We start from the raw sequence: 21,246 nt of genomic DNA, 5'->3' as shown, positions 1-21,246 counted from the left end.
CAAATAGAAACAAAAAAAAAAGGCACTAGCATGCAATGTTAATTAGACATTACCCATTGTCTAGTGCTTTAAACTACATACAGTCAACTCTCGATTCTACGACCCCGGGTATAACGACCCTTTTCCCGGGAACCGTGAAAAATTTAGAAAAAAGTTGAAAAATTTGGAAAAAAAAGTTGAAAAACTGAAGGAAATCGGCCGAAAAATGAGTTTTTTCCCCCCCAATCATTCCCTTCACGAGCACTCTACCGCTCACAATTGGGCCTGAATTAAAAATAGACACCACCACACCATGCTTGAGTGATATCCAATAGCACTTGACCTCTGCCCCCCCCCCTCCCTCAAGCGCACCAATGTTACCCTGCACCCGACAGCCGCTACCCAACGCGCAAGTCTTGTTTTGCCACGCTTTCTCTTGGATACGCGAGAAGAGAAGATCGAATGTGCTTGGATGTTATTTTAAATCGACCTTGACTTGTTTCCTTGTCCTAAGAGCTGCTGAAAACTCGCAGGTGAGGAGGGGGAGCCCGAAATGACTGCTCGACTTGCAGTCTTTGCCAATGTGTATGGCAGGTCAAGCTCTTTCATCGATAAATACACCACCTTGAGAGATAAGTTCGCAGGAATGTTCGAAAATACAGATGCGTGGCGCCTGGAAGTCTGGCCCATCTGTCCAGCTCTGACCTAGATTTCAGTAGGTTCCCGTGAGTGAGCAACTCTCGACCTTGTAGCCGACAACTTCCAGTAACCGCTTTCATTCAAAACACGTTCTTTGTTCCCTGCAACACTTCATAAAAAAAGCGAAACTGTTAGAGATAATCAAAGCCACATAGGCGAACTAAAGATCGTCAACCCGCTTAATGCGTTGTCATCCAGGTTTCCACAAAAGTTTACTTCGATCTTACGTGCATCATAACTCCCGTTTCCCACTTTATACGTTTTCCTAATTGTGTCGTAATATCTGCCAAAAAAAGTGTTCCTTTGGCTGACTGACTTCTCCCCTTTTTCCTGTCAGCAAAGGGGGGAGGGGCGATTTTCTTGCTCGTGTGCGCACAAGGGCTGATTACAAGCGAGGGTGGAAGTGGACCCACCCCTCTTCCTTTCACGTCTAAAATGGGGCAACCAGTTCTGGATATATTCTTGAAAACGAACAAAAACAGAATAAAAAAATTAACCCTCCCCCCCTTTTCCCAGCTTATTCTCCGCCACTGGTGTGCACGGCACCTTACCCCTTTTTCCAGCTTATTCTCCGCCACTGGTGTGCACGGCAATGTTGATAATTGCAGAATTCAGGTCTTTTTTTATGCTGATGTCTGCATAGGAAATATTACCCGTATTATTGTCTGTTGCATGGTAAAACGTAAAGCAAGGGACATTTCTTTCTTCTGTACACAGCTGTTAAAAGTTCCCTCTTCGACAGTTGCGTTATCTTTAAAATGCCGCCAACTTCCGCCACCTGTTGCTCGAACTTCCAGCCGGTCTCCTTGTTTTTACAATGCAGCTGGCGCCAGTGTTTTGTCTATCATCTGCAAAGCTCTTGCTTGCTGATAACAGCAATGACTCATCCAGCACCAAGGAAAAAGTTATTGTTTTGAATCTCGCAAAGCTGTTTTCATTTGACGATAACGAAATTCGATCTCCAGAAAGGTAAACAAGAGTTAAAACAACTTCATGTTCTGCGCCTTCTGATAAGCAAAACTGTAAATTTAATTCACATCCGCTTTTCTACAGAACCATTCATGTGAAGAAAAAAAAGTGCTCAATGTAGGTATGGTCGCTGAGATCGATTAAAAAGACATTATTCAAGGGGAAAACTTTTGGAGGAGTGGGTGTTTGACATCAAGGAATACTCCTAAATCCAACATTAAATCATCGATTAACGTGAGAGTAAATAACGATCTACCATTTTGACATGTAAAAGTGCGCAGTTTCATAAAGCTTGTTTTCAGTTCATTTTATGCTGATGGGCTAATCGGGACTAAATATACAGTTTAAAGTGAAATTAAATTCCAAACCTAAATTACTTTCGACTGGGATGCTGTTTAATGATGTGTCCTAGAATACGCATTGGGTGAAGACAGATCGCAAGTTGCGCGTTTCCTTTTTCACACTGGATTACAATGCAAGTCAAAGAAGGAGTTTGGACTGCTCCCTTGAATGGGGAGGGGAGAGGGTGAATGGAGTTGGTTGAAGCAAAGAAAACGAGTTTTTTTTTTTTTGCGATGTATTTTACACAGCCGAACCAGAACGAAAATTACAGCCCCGCCTTTTTTTTTTTTGGTCTGGTGCCTAGAAAGGTTGTGTTGTTTCTCCAGAGAGATCTAATCTTACCAGTTAATCTTGTAACAGACAATGCTCCACTAGACACGTATAAAATCCAACATTCATTCTGCCCGATTATCTCCCGACTTTTGCTGGTGCCAGTGTAACTGGTGTCAAGATTCTTCGAGTTTCGCTTGCAATAAGCGAGAGATTGTTTTCCTTTCCATAGGTCTCAGTGCAAACGGCTTTCTCATGAACTATAAATGTAAGAATTTCCTGGAAAAGCAACGACTGTGCACAATTGAAAGAAAGTAACATTATTTTTTGTGAAAACATTTTCATGTTCTATTTGCCTTCTCACAACACGCATCCTGTGCATAACAGGTTGTATAACTACCAGGGTAAATGGTGTTACCATCTCCTATGCATCTTTGTGTCCGTTTGAGCTCCGTTTAAGCAGAAAATTGGGGCAAATTCCAATAACGACCCCTTCGAAATAACGACCCTTTTCCCGGGAACTGTGAAAGGTCATTGAATCGAGAGTTGACTGTATACGTATTCTAACACCACGTTTTGAGAGGTCATCTCTTTTCTCATCTTCGGGTGAACAGTTTTTTTTTTTTGCCAGTGGTGGGAATCGAACCTACGACACACCTGTGATTTTACATCTCTACTCTCTCTGCATCTGAATATATCCGTTTGGTGGTTACGCAATGGGTGTTCTCCGAGTGTCCCTTCATCACTCATCCTCATCTTCGCGGTTAGTCAAGCGAGGCAGAAAAACTAAGTAAAATAAACCAAATCAATCATATTACAGTTTGTTCCGTCAATATTTTTGTCACTACTGTTTCCTTTATAACAAGTTTTCACTGAATGAGAATCTTCCACCTGAACAAAAAAAACAAACAAACAAAAAATCCCAGTGTGGTTGAGAAACACACATGCAAAATAGCCTCACAATAATTTTAATAGGCACTTATATATCACAGCAATATTAATTTGCAATATCACATAGAATAATCAAATAAATCCACAGCAACATCTTTAAAAAATATTGCAACTTTCATATTATTGCACAACCACATTTCACCCTTTACACTTTGAACAATAATTTTTAAGCCTGCAATGCTGAATCATCATTATTTGTAAACAACTTAACCTAATTTTGATACAATAAACATTTCCCAATATATTAGGCACACCACTCTCTTTAAATTTAGAAGTTTGTTAGTCCAAGTAATTTTTTATCATGTGGAGAAACAGAAATTTCTTCATTTTACCAAATATTAATCAATAATATATTTCGTCCAACCTCACAAACTTACTATTGCAATAAGTGTAATAGTCTGTGTTAAAAGCAGAGTTTAGCATTCATCTGGGCTCATATATACAAGTCGAACCATTTTTATTTTCATGTAGATGTATATTATGTGGGGACATCAAATATTTTACGAAAGAAGAAATGTGTGATTATGAAGCTACAAGTATTCCACACCACTGAATTATTGCATTATTTCAATTGACCAATAAAGCATGGAAAGATAATTGCCTAACCCAGAAATTTCGAACCAGTTATTTTTGAGAGCCACCTGACCTAACTTGCAACCAACACACATTTACATATATATATTAAAAGATAATACTTGTGATAAATATTGCACACATTGTAATAATTTTGTGAGACCAATTGTGGACATCACCATTGGCCAACAACAATCATAGGCAGTTTTTTTTTTTCCTGATAGAATGCATTCATTACTACCATACCTAATCCAATGCTGAGAATAAAATCTAAAGTCTGCCTGTGCTTAACAAAGATGTATGATCATAAATAAATATACCACAGTATATTCTAGTAGCTGGGTTCATCACCAATATTAATTATTACTTTGCATGACTGTCGCTTGCGGTACTGTGGGCCTCCCCCATGGCGCAGTGGTAGCGTCATTACCTTGTAATCGAGGGGTCCCGGGTTCAATACCCAGTGGAGGCACAAGTGGTTTGGATCCCACTTTAAACTGTAGGTCCAGTCCTGATTAGCCTTACTGTGCATAAAGTGGACTTAAAACACCAACTCAAACCAAACTTGCGGTACTGTATCAAATTGACTTCTGATACTGGAAATTTTTTCTCCCAGAAAAAACAAAATAACAAATCCTGATTATAAGGCATTCGACTTACCTCTTATGAAACAAAATATGGAAAATATATCAAATAACACATTACATGACATTTTATTACCCGATTTAAATTTTTACCATTATTTTTTAACTAATGTATCTCCATTAATATATTTGTTTTTTGCTCTACATTGGCAGCCATAAGAGAAAGGATTGAACATTTAAAATTGAAATGCTTTTGAAGATTGCACCACAAATTTGTAACATGATATAATGAAATCAAGTCTTATTTCAGGCAATCTGATTTAAGATATCTTTTAACATCAATAATAGGTCCTCAATATCAATGCTTTTTTAAATATTTCAGTTACGCAGTACCCAATATTAAAAGCATATTTAACTCTTATTATAACATTTGCTTTTTATGCAACTACTAGAAAGATATTTCAGATCAGTAAAATGCATATGAAAGAAGGACTGGTGGAATCACTTCTATAAATTACATATAGAGATCAACACAATATACAACTGTTTCATCATCTGGGATATGTTTTTTTCTATTCCTAGGTAAACTAGAAATTATCAAAAATACTTTTTAAATATTTTACAATATAGGCCTCAGCATCTACAGTGTTTTTTTTATTTCTTGGAACTCGCTGGTGTGTAAAGGCTGTGATATAAAAATTGTATACAAAAACAATTATTTTATATTGCCTTGAATACAAAAGTACAAAAACAGATTAATGTAAGGAAGCAAAAACTTGCTTAATTTCCAATAATGCTAACCAAATAAAATTGTGAAATCTTTACATAAAATATATAGTGCATTGACAACAAGTATTATTCAACTGTTTTAAGCATATTTTTGTTTCCTTAAATTATCTGAAATGAGATTTCATATAAAATATATCTAAACAATAAAATATTCAACAGACTGGCTGATATGGTAGTTACATTCATGGCACATATAATGGGAAACCACATCAGCCAACCTATCATGGAATGCATACAAAAAAAAAAAAAAATCAAGTCAGAAAAGTTCCACTAACCAATTTTCATCCGACAAGTGAAACTATACAAGAATTTATTCCCGAACATGAATACAAGGTAGGTTAAAATTAAAAAAAACCATAAAATGAGGTAAAATATTAAGATGGAAAATTAGTACCAACTCATTAGTCCCATATAGTTGGCTGCAATTTTTGACACTCGTGTCACGTACACAAACTGCGTTGCTATTCTTTGAAATAAAGGACCATCGATGGCAGCAGGCAAGAGGAACAACGGTTATAAAAGATGCTGCATAAATCAGTTTGGAAAGTGGGTAAGAGATGGCACCACCCAGGAGAACTTATACGATTGTAAATAGAGACAACGGAAAGAGCAGATGTGATGAAATAACGATTGTATATATTAATACTAATTATAAGGAAATAAATAAATAAGTTTAACATAATCACAGGATATAAATAAGGAGAAAAGGGGAATTATCATTCAGTAATGACATAAGAGATTAATATACAAAAGTAAAGAAGTCGAATTGCAATTTCGATTTTGTGTCTTTTTCTGTTCCCACGAACTGAGAGTTTCGTGTGGCTTTTGGGTTGTTTTTCCCAGGTGAAGCGCCACCTCACGGCAGCACCCAAGCACTTTTGGTAGGCGCATCTATTGCAGCTCCAAGTTAAGGTTAGCGCCGGCCAGGCGGCGATCTTTAACTAACCCCTTTCTCTTTGTTTGTCTGTGTGATCGATTAATATTTACGTAAACTTGGATAAGATCGACAAACAAGCCCACAGAAGGAAAAATACACAATATGTAATAATTACAAGAAGAAGAAGCCTTAGTAATTACAAGAAGAAGTAGCCTTAGTAATTACAAGAAGAAGAAGCATTATTAACTAGAAGAAGAAGAATCATTATTAATTACAAGAAGAAGCCTTAGTAATTACAAGAAGAAGTAGCCTTAGTAATTACAAGAAGAAGAAGCCTTATTAATTACAAGAAGAAGTAGTCTTAGCAATAAAAATAATAAGAAGAAGCCTTAGCGATTACAAGAAGAAGAAGCCTCAGCGATTACAAGAAGAAGAAGCCTCAGCGATTACAAGAAGAAGAAGCCCAAAGAAGAAGATTGGCTACAATTAATAAGAAATAAAAATAGAAGAAAATATTGTATGAAAAGATTTTCCAAAGTCATCTAGTATTTGTACATGATTATTCAAGAATATATGACGAATTGTACCTTCCGTAGTGGGTTAAATCTATTGTTTCTTTCCACATATTCGTAGTGTTAGTCACCCTGATCTGTACCCAGAGGTATCTCATCGTTTCTACCCTGTGCTAAGCTGGTAGATGCTCACGTGAGAGGACGTGGCACTCGGTGCAGTGCAGGTGTATCCAGTGTCAGAGTGGTGCAAGGAAATTACGTTCAACCAACTAGACGGAAAGCGGTGTTCAAGTTCAGAAGATTCAACAAATGCCTGTTTGCTGCTTTAAACTGTCATTTGATTAGTTAGCCTGCACCACGTGATAATACGCCACATACACACCGGTCCGGAAGGTAGTGCAGACATCAAATACACTACTTGACTCCAAAACAACGAACTAGACGACTCTGTGTTGCATCGTGCAACCCAACTAGACGGGGCTAATAAGGCTTTCTGAAATATTTTCTACATGGGTTGGCATAAGTCAGTTTACCATTGCACCCTACGACATGACGGATGGAGTCCAATGCACCTTCACGACCCCCTTCATTCTATGACGACTCTCCACTAGCAATGACCTGTTTCTTGGAAAGTTAGGTGTCTGTCTTTGTCCCTGGAAACTTTAGTGGTGCGCATGCGAGTGTGTTGTGATTGTACAGACGAACCATTTTCATTTGGTCACATCAAGATGAACAGAAAGATTTCTATAGAACAGCGAATGTTCCTTGGCAGTATGGCATTGTTCAAATCTGGGGTTTATTCAGAATTTTCCATCTAGGGGGTCTAAGTTCATATTTAGGGGGGTGTAAGCATAAATTTAAAGCCAAAAGCACCATAAATAGGGCCTTTGCTAAAACTTTTAGGGGGTTATTGAGGAAATTTGGGCGGAGTGCATAAATAAATCACTGGTTCAAATGCTGCCAACACTTTACGAAAGTTTTTGCCATGACACTACGAGATTTGGAACACTTGAAAGAACTCATAGAACTTAATTTTTCAGAAATATTCACATCACAATAGTGTAATAGCATCTGCAAATCAGTATCAAAAAGTTGTTATAAGTGCATCGAAAACAACGGTGGCCATTTTGAGCAGTTGTTGTAACAGGTAATTTATATTTCTATTCATAGTTTAAATTTTCGGTAAACTGAATTATGCTGACCCCTCTATGTACTTGTTGAACTTTTCTGACTTGAACTGCCTGGGATTATATGAGCATCTCCTACATGAAGGGATGCTGTAGGCAGAGATCAATAATATCGCAACGTTATACTTGTCCCCTTCACAGCCTCTCTGATCTCCTTCTCCTTTTCGTATGCATCTGGTGTGTTAGGAACGAACTTCAGTATTCCGTATGGCTCTAGTCGCTGTGCCCATTTCTTCTGCTGCATCACATCCAGGAATGCCTGGTGCAGCTTCTTCTTACATGAAGCTGAGGACAAAAAAGGGTAAAACTCTTCAGAATATAGCTAGTTGTACGGGTCTTCAAGTAAATCGAAGTTTTATTTTCCACTGAACCTAGATTTAGATTACAATGCCGCACTAAGAGCATTTTTGCTCAAGCACTAAATAGTTTGAACGGACAACACTAGATAGTGTAAGATATTAAGAACTTCTTTGCTCAAACAAAAACACTCAAACAGACAAATTGAGTGGTATACACTCGAAGCCCAGTAGTACACGTATAACAGTAATTTGTCTGTGGTAGTGGGCCCTCAAATATGGATCGTTAATTGATTGAGTTGGTGTTTAAGTCCACTTTATGCACAGTAAGGCTAATTGGGACTGGACCTACATTTTAAAATGGGATCCGAACCACTATGTGCCTCCACCGGGTATGGAACTAAGGATCCCTTCATTACAAGGCGGCGACCCTACCACTGCACCATCGGGGAGGCCCTATGGATCGTTAAGTCATGATCTCCATGTTAAAATGTAAGTTAGTCTATCTTACCAACATGCACTGATATATGAATTAAAAGTAGGGCTGAGCCGATACTGCATCGATGAGTATCGGTTGATTTTGTTTTACCCAAACCAAAGATTTTCAGTGACTAAAAAAGCGGGCAAAGGCAACAGCTCGCCTCAACATTTGTCATTTTTAAAAGTTCGTTCACCCTTCCTTGTGACAGACTGGGAGACCAGCACAGGAAGTTCCATACATTTTCCTAGAAACACTGGATAAAACACCACCACTCTGTAACTAACCTTTGTTATTTTGTACTGTAATTATACAAGTATCGGCATCGGTATCGATCATGGTATCATTATCGGCTCAGCTCTAATTAAAAGTGATAAAAATTTACAACTTTTTTCATCTCTTTCCCAGTTTAGGCTCTCAAAAAAGCTGTTATCTTTGAAACAGGTACTTAAGACTAAGACTAAACTAAGCAAAAACATGTATTACGCTGAGAACATTTCTCAAAAGTTGGCGCTACTGCATGGCTTAATGGGCGACAGCTAAAAAGTGGTCATCTTCCCCAGAGGTGTGGTTATTCTGTAATTGATTTTAACTGCACATCTTGATTTTTCTATTATGATTTCATATTACTTTTTCTGCAATATTAGAATACTTCTTGATACATTATATTCCCCAAATTCAATTGTGCCTTCTTTGATGACCTCCTCCTCTCTTGGCTTCCCACAATTTACATTTTTTTTCTTTTTTTTGGGGGCTCAGAAAAATGCCAAATTGAAGTTCCATCCCCACTGTCTTTATACATCGTAGGGATTTCATTCAACATGAATTTATGTTTTTAAATATTGTCTATCAACCTATGAAATTGATTTTTCCAAATCAATATATAGTAGCATGATCAGACACATACCAGCATTCCTTATAACTAGGGACATTGAATTTTCACGATGCGCGAAATCGCGAAATGTGAAAAAAAGATGCAATTTTGAACATTCTGCACGTAACTACACCCCCAATGATGAAATATGCATGAGTTTTATTCGCGAAGTAATGCGAAATGTGTGCTTTTCCACAAAATGAACTATTTTTCGCGAAATAACCGTGAAATATCATCAAATTAAGTAGAAAACACGCAAAAACTGGCAATCGAGGTTGTGCGTGCAAACTGTCGATTTGTAACGATACATTTGCGTAAAGTTTCCTACCACTTGCAGCTGAAGAACGTTTTATCTTCGATCACATCACATATGGCCTCTAAATACTAAGCCTTGTCTAGCGAGAAAAGTAAACTATCCTTGTCCCACCCAATCTGGCAATTACAGTTGAAATCTAAGTACTTGTGTATGTGTACAGTATATAAAAATGAAGTAGTTTATCAATTTATAGCTCTTTTGTATGTTGTTTCCTCTCATGATGAAAAAGTGTGTGCCATTTTTTTTAACACCGCTAGTATATACCGCTGATCTAACATTTTATTTACCGCTCTCCTCAGTTTTTATTTACCATAAATTTGTTTCCCTACTTATAACACATTTTAGTATTGCAATTCCAGATGACAGAGCCTCTTTACTTTCAACATACACAATGCCCCAAAATGATTATCAGGGTTTCAAGAGTTTCAACAGATCAAGGTGAATGCTGTGGAAGTTTGCTACCCTGAGCGCTTGTCATTTGTTTCCCATCAGTCACAGTGGCGTAGGTGTATTACAAGAAGGCGTGCAGACGTCCTTTTGTGTCATTGAATTTGCAAGATGTGGTTCTGCTGTTTCAGTTCAGTGAGCTTTTCGACTGCGATGTGGGTGATATTCCATCCGATAACAACATTCGTCAATGGTTTAATAAGCTTCAAACAACTGGATGTTTTGGACAGCCAAGTGTGACGAATGAAGTGTTTGGGATGAATTGGACTACCGGATGGATGGGCGCCATGTCACAAAAAGTGCTCACATTGAACATTTATAAGGTACACTTTGTATAATTGTCGAGTTGTTGTTTACTCCCATATAAGCTTTGTCCTTGTACACCACATACAGTGCCTTTCTCGGTCGAGTCGCTCGTGGAACAGCGGTTAGCACAGCGGAAAGTAAGATCGCACCTGCCGCCAAACAGGATGCAATATCTGCGTAACTGGATCCGCTAGCTATGTAATGAAAGAAGCTCAAACAATTACATTGACAGTTGCAATTAAAATGAGCACGTGCCTGGTTACACGAGGGTTGGGAAATGATGCCCTCCTGCATCCACACATTTACGGCATTTTTAAAGGAAATTTTCGCTAACACCTATCAGTTCCTCTTCCAAAATTTCTTCCATTTCTCTCTTGATATTTTCTTTCAAATCTTCTAATGTATGGTTTCAGGTTTGAAAGCTTGGTAGCTCGCCACGCAGACATCATGAAAATTACTGTTTTTTGTGCAAGGCACTGGGGGGGATTTTTGATCATACTTCAACGTTTCTCCTCATTAAGCACACGTCATTTTACCCTTCGCTTCTTATCAAGAACAGACCCTGATTACCTAAATGTGTTCACAAGTATCCAAACAATGTCTCTATGTGAAACAGGAACATCTGGGAATTCTGCTGCAAAACTTATTTTAACTTCCCTACAAGAATTCGTAATAGCGTAGCATCCTGCAGAAAAGCACCAGCAATACGTAAACTAAAATAAAACAATCTAAAACACTTGTTAACACCTTAACACTTCACAAATGCGTGCAAACTAGACACTAGCTATTTGGATATGGATTATGAATCACTGATGTGTCCAGTGGCAAATCAGCATACAGCTGTGGGTCTAAATCCTGGAAGATGCGATCTTACTTCCCGCCGAGCTAGCTGCAGTTCCACGAGCGAATCGACTGAAAAAGGCACTGTATAAGGCAATTAAACACCTATGAAACCCTGATAATCATTTTGGGACATACTGAATATTATGGCAAAACAGTTTACACATATTGATCCTCAAAATAAGTAGCTTACCTGGCAGCCTCTTGTTGATCACAATGGGGTACGGAGGAAAAGGGCCTAAGCTCTCCAACACCACAATGTCCTTCCCCCCATCCTGTAAGTACTTCTTGTTGTATGCCAACGTGTTTGCATCCACAGCCGCTGCTTCTGCTGTCTTCGTTAGCACCATCTGGACGGAATTAAGATGAGAACCAGACCCTTCAAGAGAAAATTATTCGTTATTACTATAAGCTACCAGCAATATTTTTTTTTACACTTACACAAACCAAATGTAACTACATATTGGCTCTCCGTACCAGCCTAGATGAATGGAAATAATGTAACAATTTCAAGTTAAAATTATTTGCCAATTGTAGTGTTCATTGTGTGAACTTTGACTTACATATAAAATTATTTTCCTCCTGTGATACAACTTTTATATTTTTCATGGCACAAATCCTGGTTAGGTACTTACTAGATGAATATCTCACTTCAATTATGAGCAATTTATATATATTGCTTTGAATCCGAAACAATTAAAATTGCACCTTTTGTATAGACGCAAGTTTGTAGCATCAGAACATGAAGAAAATATGGTTGTACCAGAGATGTGTAAATCACAATTTAAAATTGTTTCAGAAGGTCCACGTTCAGATTGTTTAATTCTGAATTTATTGCATTAAGAATGCATTGGCATTCTTTACATGGTTCAATTTCTAATTTATGTATGTTTAACACACATCTCAAGAGTATTAGTGATTGCTTACTGCACATTTTCTAGTGAATGATTTTTTCCTTCCGTATATTCATTTACTATTGTCTTGGATACAGATTGCTTCTGCCATCTACTTTGCGTGCGTGAAGTGCAAAGGGGTATTTTGTTGCTATACTGAATGCAACTCCAACTGGCAGCTGGGAAACAGCAAATCAGCGATCAGCTGAATTTTCTTAGACTCAGATAGAGCATTTTCGAGTCACAAGGTACCAAATGTTGTTCGTGGGATGAAACAAATGAGCACTGGTTACATCACATGTTGCCAAATGTACCGTAAAGCGAGAAAGAATCTTCTCGGGCAAAGGTGTTGTCAGCACCAGAAATCAGCGGGGGTTAATGGTACAACTGCACACACGGTCCCGAACGACAAAGTTTCCAGAAGGACCACCCACAGGTCAGAATGCAGGCGGATAAACATCCATATAAAGACAGCTGGCGAAAACAGAAGTACGCTTGGCAACGTTGCTTCAGGAGAGCGATGTGATCCTTTCAGCTTTTACTTCGCAACTGAGTTTGTTGACACCCATTGGACCACATGCCCCCGAAAATGATTGGGGACCAGAAAGGTCCAGAAATAGTCTTCAAGGTCAGCCGACAATTGAAGTTGTGTTCAGTACAAATGCTTTCTTTGTTAGGTTAGGCAGGTCAAGTTTAGAGCTATTATCATTAAAATAACGAAATGTTTTAAATACTTGATCACGTAAACTCTGGTCTCAAGCACAAAACCTGATTCAAGCCTTGCATGAAAATCAGCAAAAAGTTATGCTCAAGTAGACTGGAAACCAAAAAGCGCCCACAAGCTACATTTCAAAACACAAATTATCCGGTAGTTAACAGTAAGTGAAGCTTTTAGCTGTGCTAATTAGTTTGTCCACTCTTAACAATTCCTCCCACAACAGTTTCCTGTATTCTAAAGCACTTCCTAATACTCTCACAAAACTTGCGAGAAATCATTAAAACATTTGGACCATTACCGTTCAGAATATTTAGAAATAATGAAATATACGAGTTAGGGTCAACCATCAGAAACATTCAAAGAGCAGAAAAAAACAACTGGAAAAGATGCAGATTTAGATAAGACGGACACAACATGGAATTTTGCACCCTTGCTGCTTTTAAAGAGCCAAAGTGTGTTCTGCCATAATGCAAATTTCTCACCTGACATTTAAGTATAAAAACTGCAAAATAAGGAAAAATAAATCTTAGGTATGGCACTTTGGTTTCATCATTTAACCCTAGAACACTAGTATATGTAAAATTTGCGTGGGGTTTGCCTTTCATTCCCTTCCCTACTTTCCACCTCTCATCTACTCTCCCTCCACCTAGCAGTGCCTCGAACAGTCTGTCAGTCCTAAGGCAGCACTGTGGTAAAGAGGGTGCAAGTGCTGATCATCTTCATATCAATTTTATATAGTTCTAGTAAAACTAGAAAAATCTTTCACGTAATTTTGACATTCGTAAATTTGACTTGGATAGTTCAATGGTAAATATTTTTATATTTTTATTAATATAAAAATATTTTATTTTGTGGCCGCGGTGGCTCAGTCGGTAACGCGTCTGACTACCATGCTCAAGGTCCCGGGTTCGATCCCCGGCCGGTTCAAATCCGGGAACTTTTCTAACGGTGGAAGCGGCCCCGGCGCCAACCCAACGTCGAATAACATGGGTACCTGGGGGAAACCCTGGGGGGTAAAGGTGGTCAGGGGCGTGATGCTGATCACATCACCCTCACTCACGACCGGATCAAGAAAGTGTGGGGCGTTACCCCCACACCCCCTATACGCCTTCATGGCGTGGTGCTATGCACAGGGGAACACTTTACCTTTTTTTTTTTTTATATATATATATTTTAACATTTGCTAAAAGTGTAATTCGCACAATGCAAAATTTGAATAGATAGTTCAATTTTGAAGGAGTTTAAAGACATGCACTATTTTCTTCTAAGATTTTTAAACTACCTTCGTTCCTTATTTACAGTGTTAAAACTTTTATTATTGTTTGTCTTTCGTTGTTTGAACCTTTCGCCTTCATTCTTAATGTACGTACGGGCTTGTCAATCAAGACATTCTTTTATAACATTCTATGTTTAAAAAAATATTTTTATATTTAAAAATGAAGAATAAAACCCCAATATAAGGAAAATGGAAAAATAATGTTCAAAAAGAATCATCATTTTGTTTTATGATGTAGAGGTTGTGTTGAAAATCAATTGTTCGTGTACGTAAAATTTATGGAATGCCAGTTATACTGTAATATGCGAACGTGCTAGTGTTCCAGGGTTAACATCTGTCAAACAGGAAGTACTTCACAATTCAAGAACTTATTAATAAATTTCGAACTCCATTTACTAATATCGCCTTGTAATCAAGGGGTCCCGGGTTCGATACCCGGTGGAAGCACATAGTGGTTCGGATTCCACTTTAAACTGTAGGTCCAGTCCCGATTAGCCTTAATGTGCACAAAGTGGACTTAAAACACCAACTCAAACCAAACCAAACCATTTACTAATAGTGTAACAGCCCACCATTCAGAAGCTTCTACTCACTGAGCTTGTTTCCAAAGAATGATGCATTTTCCCCAAGCTGCTTCAACACGTGCAGAATACATGCATTTGCACTCAGGGACTCCTCACTGCTATAGGCCCAAGTGCATCCTCTCAGATCTAAGAATTCCTTCACGTCTTTCCTATAAGCACGATTAATAGTATTGAATTTCTTATTTGCACTAACTTATAATTAGCATCAAATTTACACAAATACCTTGTAAGATTTATTGGCTTCATTTTACTTTGCCTTTTGTGCTACTTTGATGAATGGACACTCACAAATATCCATACCCAGGCCAGGATTCGAAACCGGGACCCTGGTCTCGTAGCGTGATAAATACCTTGTAACAAATTACATCTCAACTAGGGATAGGATGAAGGTGATCTATGATATACAGGGTGATTGAGAATTCCTATTACACACTTCTAGGGGTTGTAGAGGGGACTTAGTAGATCAAGTTTTGAGAAGGAACCCATGCCCGGAAACTTACCGTTTTGGTACTACACAGATGACGAGATCACATCTCCCACTTCACGGTAGGCAACCCACATTGACGGAGGGCGACGTCTTCAGTCACCTGATGCCATGTGTGCTGCTTCCAACATTCTGTTTACAATCCGGTGTGCTTCGACCTTCACGTCAGTTGCTATTCAGTCGTTGCAGAAGTTGTTCGGGCAAAAATGGTCTGTGATGGAGCGTCATGATGTTGAAAACACTCTGTATACAGATGTTGCGCAGCTCTACCATTACGTCCAGCTTCGCCGTAAATTAACAATGTCGGTGTTCTCAGCAAACGTGTATTCAACCATACTGTACTGCCTTCCGCAACGACTGAATAGCAATAGTTCAAAGCACACTGGATTGTAAACAGAGGACGTTGGAAACAGCACACATGACATCAGGTGACTGAAGACGTCGCCCTCCGTCAATGTGGGTTGCCTACCGTGAAGCGGGAGATGTGATCTCGTCATCTGTGTAGTACCAAAACGGTATGTTTCCGGGCATGGGTTCCTTCTCAAAACTTGATCTACTAAGTCCCCTCTACAACCCCTAGAAGTGTGTAATAGGAATTCTGAATCACCCTGTATATGATTGACCAATTTGGGTTATTTTGCTTTGCCTTAACTGCCACTTTTCGCTAATAGCGAAGATAAGGATGAGTGATGAAGGGATACTCACAAATAACACCCAGGCCGGGATTCATGGCATTGTAGCATGCTATACTAATCACTCTGCCACTGAGGTCATATAACAGGGTTTCTACCAAAATTACAGATTCAAAACTCCGACTTTTTCAAGAACTTTTCCCCCTTTTTGTTAACATTTATTTAATCGCCCCCTTCTTATAGGTAGATATAGTTGGAAATTATGAAAATATATATTTCTATCCAATGAAAAAAAAACTACCACAAGGTTAGTTAAGATGTAAATTGAAGCTGTACTATAACAAGAGATTTAGACTTGCTTGAATTATTAATGCATGTAAAAATTAATGCTTCAGACTTCATCCTGAATGGGGAATGGCCATATAATTTAATATTTTTACAAAACTTCATGCATACAAAAATGCAATACTTAAGAAACAAAGTGAAGAAATAATAACCACAACTCAATACAATTTTAGATTTCCAAATATTTGATTTTATCAAATCCCAGTACAGGTACATGGCAATGTAAATTCAGTAAACTGTCAAAAATAGCAAAAATTCTTGACCAGAAGCATAATTTCTTGACTATTTCTTGACAGGTAGACATCCTGTATAAGATTATCAACCAAAACTGACATTTTGGAACATGTAGTCGAATTGGTAAAATTCGGAAATTCAAACCAATTCCGATTCAACTTCTTACTTTCTAAATTTTGATAAAAGAAGACCTATTGAAATAGTTCTAGTAAATTCAAAGCAGCATAGCATTGTACCATATGGAAAACTGCACCGTTATCTTGAAGGTTTTAAATCTCATAACCATATATCTGAGAAAAAAATCTCAAACAATACAGTACAGTACTGACATGTTTTTCTTAATTTTGTTTAGGGCCTGTGACATGAGCTGGAATAAAATGCTGTTTAATCAAAAATGCCAGCAATTCCCGAGTGATAAGAGATTGCCAGGGAGAAAGGAGAGTCTTGATCGAGAGAGTTAAGCACGTTGCGAGTGACAGTGTTAAGTCGGTCCATTTAAAAGGTTTGGGCAAACCCAATGAAGACACCTTCGATGGACTGACACAGTGCTGCATTGTCGTGACTCATTATCAGTGTTTAGATATCTTATTGACTCATGCGTGATCATCCTCCCTCACTTGTGCAAATTCTATTAAATATTGGTAAAGGGAAATGGATGCAATTTATCCCATTCCTCATGCACACATCCTCTCGCAGCCAAGCAGTTTAAACCGGCTACAGCCTAATGTAGCACCTGCAAATGTTAATTCAATAATTCTAAAAACATCTTCATTCTTATACTACACATATTATATTTACTTTCTAGCTCCCTTTCACCTAAATGTATTAGTATAATTGTGATTGGAACTTCGTAACTTGAAATAAAATACCTACACTCGATCCACATGAATGATTACATCAGAGAAGTAGCCCTTGGTTTTATTAACATTTTTTGGATGCTTGAACACAGGAGTCACCGGAAGCAATTCCGCGTGAGCATTCTTCTCCTCTTCAAGCTTCAGGTAGGCTGTTGTGCTCATAAATGCTGTAATAAAAAGTATGCATTTTGGGTACAGATTTCATTATAGCCTTGGTTACGCACAGTTCATGTCGTGCATGCACTACAATGTTTGCTTTGCATATAGCAGAAAAAAATTTGCAGATGGGTACTCGATTGATTGAGTTGGTGTTTTAAGTCTGCTTTATGCACAGTAAGGCTAATAGGGACTGGACCTACAGCAGTGGATGCTGCAAAATGTTCCAATATTTTCACTGAAATGAGTTGTTCGTCTACACATGGTTTTAGAACATTTTTTCATAAAATGTTTCTCAATTTGAAATGCACGTTTATTTTTTAACTTAAGGCAAGCAACCAAACCACACTAACTGAGCGTTGCAAGTGTTAGATAGGCCTACATTCCGACTTGGGCACCGCGGAAAAATCTTGAAACACTAAGGGAACCGTGAAACGAAAAAGTTTAGGAACCCCTGATGTACAGTTAACATAGAATCCAAGCCACTATGTGCCTCCACCAGGTATCAAACCCAGGACCCCTGATTACAAGGCAACAATGATACCACTATGCCATCGGTTTGATTGATTGATTTAGTAATTTAAGTCCACTTTATGCACAGTAAAGCTAATAGGGACTGGACCTACAGCTTAAAGTGGAATCCATACAACTATGTGCCTCCACCAGGTATCGAACCCAGGACCCCTGATTACAAGGCAACAATGATACCACTATGCCATCGGGGAAGCCTAGATAGGTACTAGAGTCCTGCATGGAACTACTTTCACTCGCTCATAAAAGATCAAATAACCCACCCTCAAGCACAGGACATTCGTTGTCGATGATTGGCAGGTATTATTGCCACCTGAGAGGACATGTATTATACCGCGTTTGTTACAACCTGTCCCCTTTCCCGCGCTAGGGAGCGCTCGACAGTTTCGGTGCCAATGAGAAACGAGGAAAAAATCGTCTGCTGGGCAGCGAGGAGCGAATGGAAGCCAGAAGAGAGGCGCTTACGTAGACGCTCTTGCGACGTTGCGTATTTTAATTGGCTGCCTGGCTTTGACTTTCCCCAGCACCGAGAAAAGCCAGGGAGCAACTAGCGCGGGAACCGGGACAGGTTGTAACAAACGCGGTATACACTGCCGAATAAACAGCACTGTCACTTAAACCCATAGTCCATGCAATTATTAATAATAGCAGCCTGTGGTGCAACATGACATGAGAACCAGCACTACCTACCAACTGACAGCTTCACTCCAGTTAAGGGGTCATATGTGGTCAGCATGACACACCCTCAGTCGTTGTAGTAAATTACATTCTAACATGGAGATGACAACTATGTTCAACTGGTATATGGGTACTACCGGGCTTTGAGTGTATGCTGCTAGTTTTGCATGATCAAGTCATTTGCATGTGACATCATGGTGAGTGAAGAGCTCTCAATTCCATATGCTATATACAGGGTGTCTACCAAAATTCTTGACTATTTCACCTTCTTTTAACCTTATTTAATTGCTCCTACTTGGTAGAGTTACAAAATTAAGAAAATATATATCTTTATTCAATGCAAAACCACTACCACAAGGCTGCTTAAGATGAAAACTGAAGCTGTACTTTAGTAAGAGATTTAGACTTGCTATAATTATTAATGCATGTAAAAATAATGCTTCAGACTTTATCCTGGATGGGGAATGGCCACATTACTTTAATATTCTTACACAACTTCAAGCATACAAGAATGTAATTCTTAAAAAACAAAGTGAACAAATCAATACAATATTAGATTTTCAAATATTCAATTTTATCAAATCCTAGTAAAGCCATATAACAACGCAAGTCCACTATACAGTAAAAAAAAATAAAAATAATTCTCGACCAAAAGCATAATTTACTGACTGTATCTAGAATTGTGTGTGTAAACTATTTGGCACTCTAGTGAAATTATCTCGCTAGTACAGGTACAAATGTAGAAATTGTAGCATATGAATAAACTATACATCTTTATATAACATTCATCTTACAATGAGAACCTGTTCAGTCACTTCTGAGTCATTCCATGCCAAATCAACACAGATATGTGTAATTTCCAACCTGACCATCTCAAATTTTCATGAAATTTGGGAAGTTCAAATTATGCATGGAACTTAGTAACTACGTAAATTTTAGTTTTGTTTGTCTTGTAATTATTAGATTATTCAAGGTCAAAGTTAGCAGAAATTGCCCTTCTTGAGCCCGCTTAGCTATACTTAATGTGCTGTAACTCCGCCACAATTTCGCCTAGGAAGCTCAAATAAAGTTTATTGTACAGGGAATTGAACAAGCTTTCGATAAAAATATAATTTTGTCATATGACCTTGAATATCTCAAAACATGTCATCACCAAAAATCGTTAAAAAATTATATTTGGTCCCTCATGCCATACTATAAAACATATAAAAAAAATCATTCTGAGACTGCAATGGGATCAGAGGATACAAAATAATATGTGTAATTATGTGACCGATAAAAGCCTCATTACATGAACTATGACGAGTCAAAAGTCCTTTAACACCCCCTACAAAATGTAAAGGAGTTATCCTGGTCCTGAAAGAAATAGCTATAGATCCCTCTGTGCCTAACCTGTGTGTGTCAAGCGCAGGTTTGGCATATTGTTGACCGCCATATTGAATTCAACGCAAAAATTTCAAAGGAAAGGGGGTGATGTGATATATCAAATCAGGCTAGAATTTCACGAGAAATGAAGCAGCAAAGGTTTTTCCAACTTTACCGTGAACATAAAAATTAGCCTTGTCACTGATGAATTTTTCATTCCAAAGGAAGTGTCACTTAATTGTTTGAGATACTTTTCCAATATTCTTCACTATTCTCTCCCGAGATGTCAGAGTGATCTCTGTGAGTTCCTAACACATTAGGAGCATTCTAATGCTTTGTTTATAACACCTCGAAAAGGAGAAAATGGTTACAAGCATGCAGTAATAACTTTTTGCTGGGTAAAGATAGTGGCGGAGTTACAGCACATTTAGTATAGCTAAGCGGGCTCAAAAAGGGCAATTTCTGCTAACTCTGACCTTGAATAATCTAACAATTACAAGACAAACGAAACTAAAAATTTTCATCGTTACTAAGTGCCATGCATAGTTTCAACTCCCCAAATTTCATGAAAATCGGAGATGGTCAGGTTGGGGGATATTGATTTCGCATGGAATGACTCTTCCATGAGTGACTGTGTGCAGGTGAAAAATCCTCAATCCACAAAAAATCAACCTTACGTGTTTCTTTACTAGAAAAAATATTCATGTTATTATTTATTTATTTATTCATTTAACTATTAAGTTCAAGTTAATACCTAAGTCAACAGAATTTGCTGTGAAAGGGTCAACTCGTTCAGGCAGAGGTCCTGGGGCCCTGGACTCATACTGCAGTGTAGCTTCGCACCCCATGGCTTCTTCTAAGTACTCCATGAGAACTTCATACAGTTCCACCGGGTGGCTTGGGCACATGTAAGTTACAAGACGTAGCTTTTCTGAGTTTGGAGGCATTTTCTGCAATAAAATACAGTCTCTTACATTAATATTCAAACCGGGCTACATTTGAAGTTTTGCATGAAATTTTTCTACACGAAATTCATCAATAACAACATGTATGTAAATGTAAAGGACGGTTTTTTTTATATATATTTCAATGTTTTCTGCAATATAAAATTTGTTTTCGCGACAGATTTAAACAAAATTTTTGATACCAAAGTATGTCTGCATAAGTACTTTCACAGTTTTTTATTCATAAATTTCACTTGCAT

At 38.1% G+C, this 21,246-nt stretch overlaps 1 protein-coding gene across 3 annotated transcripts in view; it reads right to left on the bottom strand.

Moving 5' to 3' along the window:
• Window positions 1-3,211: 3,211 nt before the first annotated feature.
• Window positions 3,212-21,246, bottom strand: part of LOC145990025 (uncharacterized) — a 133,112-nt gene continuing 115,077 nt past the window's right edge. For all 3 annotated transcript variants that reach the window (XM_083125652.1, XM_083125651.1, XM_083125650.1), the window contains exons 2-6: window positions 20,797-20,992; window positions 17,329-17,479; window positions 14,770-14,909; window positions 11,483-11,668; window positions 3,212-8,017 (exon numbers count right to left, since the gene is read on the bottom strand). In XM_083125652.1, the coding sequence (XP_082981778.1) occupies window positions 7,836-8,017; window positions 11,483-11,668; window positions 14,770-14,909; window positions 17,329-17,479; window positions 20,797-20,989 (852 nt within the window). In that variant the 5' untranslated portion in view covers window positions 20,990-20,992 and the 3' untranslated portion in view covers window positions 3,212-7,835. The remainder of the gene's footprint in view (window positions 8,018-11,482; window positions 11,669-14,769; window positions 14,910-17,328; window positions 17,480-20,796; window positions 20,993-21,246) is intronic.

This window comes from Lepisma saccharinum, chromosome 7 (genome assembly GCF_977018435.1).
Source record: "Lepisma saccharinum chromosome 7, izLepSacc3.1, whole genome shotgun sequence".
Classification (NCBI taxonomy): Eukaryota; Metazoa; Arthropoda; class Insecta; order Zygentoma; family Lepismatidae; genus Lepisma; species Lepisma saccharinum.
The sequence above is the reverse complement of the archived record's forward strand: the minus strand, read 5'-3'. Positions and strand labels throughout refer to the sequence as shown.